At 30.6% G+C, this 5,921-nt stretch overlaps 2 protein-coding genes across 2 annotated transcripts in view; both read left to right on the forward strand.

Moving 5' to 3' along the window:
- The window catches only part of LOC126898210 (zinc finger MYM-type protein 5-like), a 2,389-nt gene extending 1,095 nt beyond the window's left edge, over nucleotides 1–1,294 (forward strand). Inside the window, exon 2 of the mRNA XM_050672150.1 lies at nucleotides 858–1,294. Coding sequence (XP_050528107.1) covers nucleotides 858–1,294 — 437 coding nt within the window. The remainder of the gene's footprint in view (nucleotides 1–857) is intronic.
- On the forward strand, nucleotides 1,287–2,695 carry LOC126899812 (zinc finger MYM-type protein 1-like). Its single transcript, XM_050675034.1, has one exon. It carries the CDS (start codon nucleotides 1,400–1,402, stop codon nucleotides 2,648–2,650), a length of 1,251 nt encoding a protein of 416 aa, XP_050530991.1. The 5' UTR covers nucleotides 1,287–1,399; the 3' UTR covers nucleotides 2,651–2,695.
- The last annotated feature ends 3,226 nt before the right edge of the window (nucleotides 2,696–5,921 follow it).

Genomic DNA, 5,921 nt, shown 5'->3' on the forward strand with positions numbered 1-5,921 from the left:
TCTTCCTTATTTACGCATGATACAATGAAACCAAATTTTATATATTCTGAATTGTACTTGCGTTTTTTTTTATTATTAGCATGCAAAAATTCATTTTTTTTTTTATTGGTTGTTGAACTAGAACTAGAAGTATCTGTTTTTATATTTGCTCTCAACCACTTTTCCATTTTTAATAATATTTAACACAACACAAAACCAACGATATCGAACAAAGAAACACGAATGTACGACTGTACGACTGTAATGCTATATCATTAAAGTTATCATCGTTGTCGATAGTCTATAATTTTATTGCATTTTATCTCACATTAGATTCTTATCTCATTCTTATTAAATAAAAACTATCTAACATTAGACTTTATCGGCTATGATTAATCATATGGTCTGTTTAATAACTAAATAACCGAAAATATTTTTAAAAAGGAATAAATATTTCACGGCCCACCAGTCATATAGCCACGGCCCCCAGTTTGAGAAGCACTGATCTACAGTACATATTTGTTATCTACAGTACATATTAACAATCTAATAATATCAACATTCAGTGCAGTGGTTCTACGAAAAATTTCTTCACCGATCTTTTATCTTATTACTTGAGAAATGAGAAGTGATTTCAGTCTGTGGTCTATCGTACTGTCGCCTGTGCGTTCTGACCGTGCTGCAAAGTGCTGAGTGCGTACCGCTGCAGCTATGTCGTCGTTTTTTTCGAAAATATTCTTTTTATTTTGTGAGCATGAGTTCGAATAGAAAACGGTTAAGTGGTGACCAATACAAAAAAATTGCCAAATTAAAAAGTGAAAAACTGCAAAATGTTTTAAATAAAACACAAAAATTGACTGATTTTTTTAAAAATCCAGCTTCTACTTCTGGTGTTTGTAGTAGTAATAGTAGTAACATTATGGATATTAATATGAAGAAAACAGATTTTCAGGTTAGTGACAGTGAAACAACAATAATTAGTGAATCTATTGAAGTGGATAATGTTGAACCAGAAGGTAGTTGTGAGTCAAATGAGTTGACTAATATGATAGTAAATGAAACCATTTTGGAGATAGACCCAGCTAAATGGGTTATTAACGACGAATTTCGTGACTATATTGCAAAAAATGGTTTTAATCAAAATATGACAAATGACTTTATTAACTCGAAACGGATATATTCTGATAAAACAAGATATTTGACCAAAATTATGTTTAATAGACGATTAATTAATGGAGAAACAATTGTTCGTTCATGGTTAGTTTATTCTCCAAGTTTAGGAGTAGTTTTTTGTGGGCCTTGTCGGATATTTTAAACATCTTTAGAAACTCAACTTGTTACTGAAGGGTTCAATGATTGGAAAAATGCTACTGTCCGTTTCAGCTACCATGAAAATAGTAAAGAGCACCGAGATGCTATTATGAATTTAAAACATAGAGGTAATGTCTTGGGGCGCATTGATAATTCATTGATTAAACAATTAGACACAGAAATCGAATATTGGAGAAATGTGTTGAAAAGGGTAGTCGAAACTATTAAATCGTTAGCTTCTCGTGGTCTTCCTTTTCGAGGACATGATTCGTGTTTTGGTTCTGTACACAACGGTAATTACTTAATGTCACTCGAATTAATCGCAAAATTTGATCCGTTTTTAGCCGATCATATAGTTCGTTTTGGAAGTAAAGGCAGTGGCTCTACGTCATATTTATCTCACGTTATATGTGACGAATTTATTTTGTTAATGATGAAAAAATTAAAATATAATATTGTTAGAGAATTAAAAATATCAAAATATTTTTCCATAAGTATTGATTCGACGCCAGATATTTCGCACGTCGACAAATTATCATTTATGGTGAGATATGTCCTCGCAACTGGTCTTCCTGTAGAACGATTCTTATGTTTTGTTTCAAATCCAGGACATAAAGCTTTAGATTTAACTAATGTCATTATTAATACTTTAAAATCTCATGATATTGACATTTCTGACTGTCGAGGGCAAAGCTACGATAATGCTAGTAATATGTCAGGTCAATACAGTGGAGTTCAGGCTCGAATCAAAGAAATTAATCCACTAGTTTATTACGTACCGTGTAGCGCTCACTCGTTAAATTTGGTTGGCATATCTTCTGCAGAAAGTTGTCCACAAGCATCAATTTTTTTTGGATTTATACAACAATTATATAATTTTTTTTCCGCATCAACGCAGAGATGGTCAATTTTGCAATTAAATATGAAACGTAATGCTAATACAATTAAGAGTTTATCAAACACCAGGTGGTCGGCTCGCGCAGACGCATGTCGAGCATTATATAATTCGTGGGATGAAATTATTAACGCATTGATCACTATCAAGGATGACACTTTTGAAAAATGTGTTACGCGAAATGAGTCAAATGGTCTTTATAATCAAATGCAAAAGTTAGAAACATCATTTATGATGATTTTTTGGAATCATATATTAGAACGATTTAATGCATCTAATAAACAATTACAATGTGTTGAAATTGGAAATGATAAAGTTTCTCAGATTTATACATCACTAATTAATCTAGTTCAAAAAACCCGAGATAATTTTGATGAATATGAAACTAGAGCAAAAAAAATATCAAAGACTACCGAGTACAATTTTGGTATATCTCGAAAAAAAAAAAAAATTACACTTCGATGAAAAAACTGAGCAACCAACCGAGTTAATTGGTAGGGATAAATTTCGAGTTGAAACATTTTACGTAATTATTGATAAGATGACAAATGAACTTAAGAAAAGACAACAGGCCTTCAAAGCGTTTTGTGATATATTTGAAGTACTACTAAAAATTACATCTTTAAATTCTTTGGAAATAGTTAAGTTTGCTGAGAAATTGCAAAAAATGTACCCGAATGATTTAGACAATACTTTTTCGTCAGAATGCTTACATTTACAATCTTATTTATTGAATAGTGATATCGATATTGACGTAAATAATTTAACTCCTATCACACTGTGCCAGTATTTAAGAGAAAAAAGTTTACACATTGAAATATTTCCAAATATTGACACAGCATTAAGGATTTTTGTGAGTGTACCAGTGTCCAATTGTACTACCGAGAGATCGTTTTCATGCCTCAAACGCGTAAAAAACTATTTAAGGTCCACCCAAACTGATGACAAGTTGAATAATTTAGCATTATTTTCGATAGAGAATGAAATGCTAAGCGAATTGAATTGTGAAGATTTAATAGACACATTTGCAAGAACCAAATGTCGACGTAAACCGATCGTCTAATAGGAAATCAGCAATTTATTATGTAATAAATTAAAAATATTCCGATACCAATATTTTGTTATTCCTTTTTTTCCAATTTTAATAATTATGATTTTGTATTTAAAATATAAATTCAATTTGTTTTGCATACCTACCTAATTAAATTTTATTTTATCATAATTAAGGGCGGGAATTTTCTACAGGCCTATAAGCGGTAAATACATAAATACGCTTCTGCTGGGACCTACACTCTTATGGACAAAATCATTTATGCAAAGGCAATCGGGTCTTGAATGGGACAGTCATCTACCAGAGGTGTTAGACTAGTGTTATGGATTCAATTTGTAACAGAATTGCCATCAATAAATAAAATAATGTTACCTTGACATATTAACGTAAGCGTATATTCAAAAATATTGACACGGCACAGCCCTACGATCTAGGCTAGCGCTCACCTGTGTCTCACTCGATATCAGCCGTCCAGCTATTAATATGACAATCGGTTATCTCCCCGCCCTTTACACCGAGATAAGGCTGCCGTCGAGTATGGATTACGGATATTGCTTTCTGTTTCGTTTTCGTTTCCGACGGTCAACTTGTTTGTTGTTACTCTATTCTTTTTCTTCCCGGTTAATTTTGTGTTTATTTCTCAAAATATACATATCGATTTATATTTATATTTTTTTTTTTGTTCTTTTACTTTGTAATTGTAAACATTAAAGTTGGATTGTCTCAAACACAATTGTGATTTACTTACTTTTATTTGGTTAGTTCCTGATCTGCGACGGTGCTCCCTTTGTCATACCATAGGGATATACGCGTTAAAATAATTCGGGTAGTAGACCTCTCCGGTCATGCTCTAATAAATTTTGTTACCTGTAAGACCATGACAGCGCCAATGAAAACCCATAAATGTCAAATTACAATGCTGAATTTTGAACTACTTGCTTGTTGTGGGTCAGGTGTTAATTTTAGCTTCGATGCGAAGCTGAGAAGGTATTAATTTTACTATGATGTTTTTTTTTTTTTTTTTATGTCTGTTGCCACTTTTTCTCAGCTCTGACTGGACCGATTTCTTTCACAGGTAGTGTATTTAAATTTAAATTGTTAAATACACGTGGTTTTTTGGCTTTTCCTATCACCAGCAAAGGTAATTTATGATTGCCATTTGCATTTGCACAGACCATAGCAGTGATCCGATCGTTTTGATCCTTAAAACTTGAAGCTATTTTTTCCGAAAATGATGCCAGTGTTTGTTGTGGTAAAGCTTTTTTACAAAAACTACTTCAAATGGCTATTACAATTCATCAACACCAGTGGGGTGTGACTAATTGCTAGACGATAATTTCACGATATACATAGATATAATCGAATTGCAGGGCGATTTTACTATATTTGCGAATTCCTAGGGTGAATGACTATATAAAAAACCCAGCACAGGGGGGTCGCGGCACAGTGGTGACGTGACATATTTGGATCAAGTATAATAATATCTGACAGTGATTAAAATCACTATCATAAAAAACGCTTCGATGCAAATCTTTAGATAGTGTTTAATTTTAAAAAATAAGTGGATTATTTCTAAAATGTTCTATGCTGCCTTTTCACACATAGTAGTTATTTTAGCTTCGATGCGAAGCTGAGAAGGTATTGGTTTTACTAAGATGGTTTTCATTGGCGCTGTCATGGTCTTACAGGTAACAAAATTTATTAGAGCATGACCGGAGAGGTCTACTACCCGAATTATTTTAACGCGTATATCCCTATGGTATGACAAAGGGAGCACCGTCGCAGATCAGGAACTAACCAAATAAAAGTAAGTAAATCACAANATTTAGTTAAAGTAAATCATTAAAATTAATTAAGTTCTCAATATTTCAATTATAGAATCTTTTCAACAAACAACAAAAGTTCCTAGGAAATTATTACTATTACTTCTATTTAAGTTATCTATTACCATAAAAATGCAAAAAAATATTGAGCTTTTCTGATAAATTTACAATAAATAGTAATTATAAAACTTTCTGACTGCATATTGATCTTAACGATACAATTTTTTTAATTCTCATAATTTTTTTAAAATCTCATAAAACTTGACAATTGAGCTAATAGTTATGGTAAAATAAATTATTTTTTTCATTATAAACATTTACGAAAATCAACTTTAAACGATTAAAAAAATTGGTGAAATATGTCATTTTGCTTATTTTTAACATATTAATAATCAAAATCAGTATTAATTTAAAACNACTTATTAATAATCAAATTAATATTAAATATTATTTAAAATCAGTATTAATTTAAAACAATTTTTTTTGTTCTTAATTATTTTTTTTAATATGTAAATACTATTTTTTAATAATATTAAAACTTAGAAGTGATAGAAAAAGTCTAATTGCACATTTGAAAACATCACGAAAAGTTGATTTAGAATAGTATATTTTTGTTTTTGATGAAAGTTCCTTGTAGTCCAGTGTATAAAACTTATAAATTTGTTAACTGTTCAACTTTATCAAAAATGACCAAATCAGTATAATTTTTTTTTTATATAAATGCATGTCTTTATCTATTATTTGGTTTTTTTTTTTATAAATCTAACCCTTTACCTGCCCACAAGAGGGATTCAAAATATTAACTTTTTTTTTTTTAGTTAAAGTAAATCATTAAAATTAATTCAGTTCTGGATATTTCAAT

Source organism: Daktulosphaira vitifoliae, unplaced genomic scaffold, assembly GCF_025091365.1.
Source record: "Daktulosphaira vitifoliae isolate Bord-2020 unplaced genomic scaffold, ASM2509136v1 Scaffold_2, whole genome shotgun sequence".
In the NCBI taxonomy this organism is placed as follows: domain Eukaryota; kingdom Metazoa; phylum Arthropoda; class Insecta; order Hemiptera; family Phylloxeridae; genus Daktulosphaira; species Daktulosphaira vitifoliae.

What these genes read in the sequence shown, in the direction of transcription:
- LOC126899812 (XM_050675034.1), top strand. Translation starts at nt 1,400, where the DNA reads ATGAATTTAAAACATAGAGGTAATGTCTTGGGGCGCATTGATAATTCA.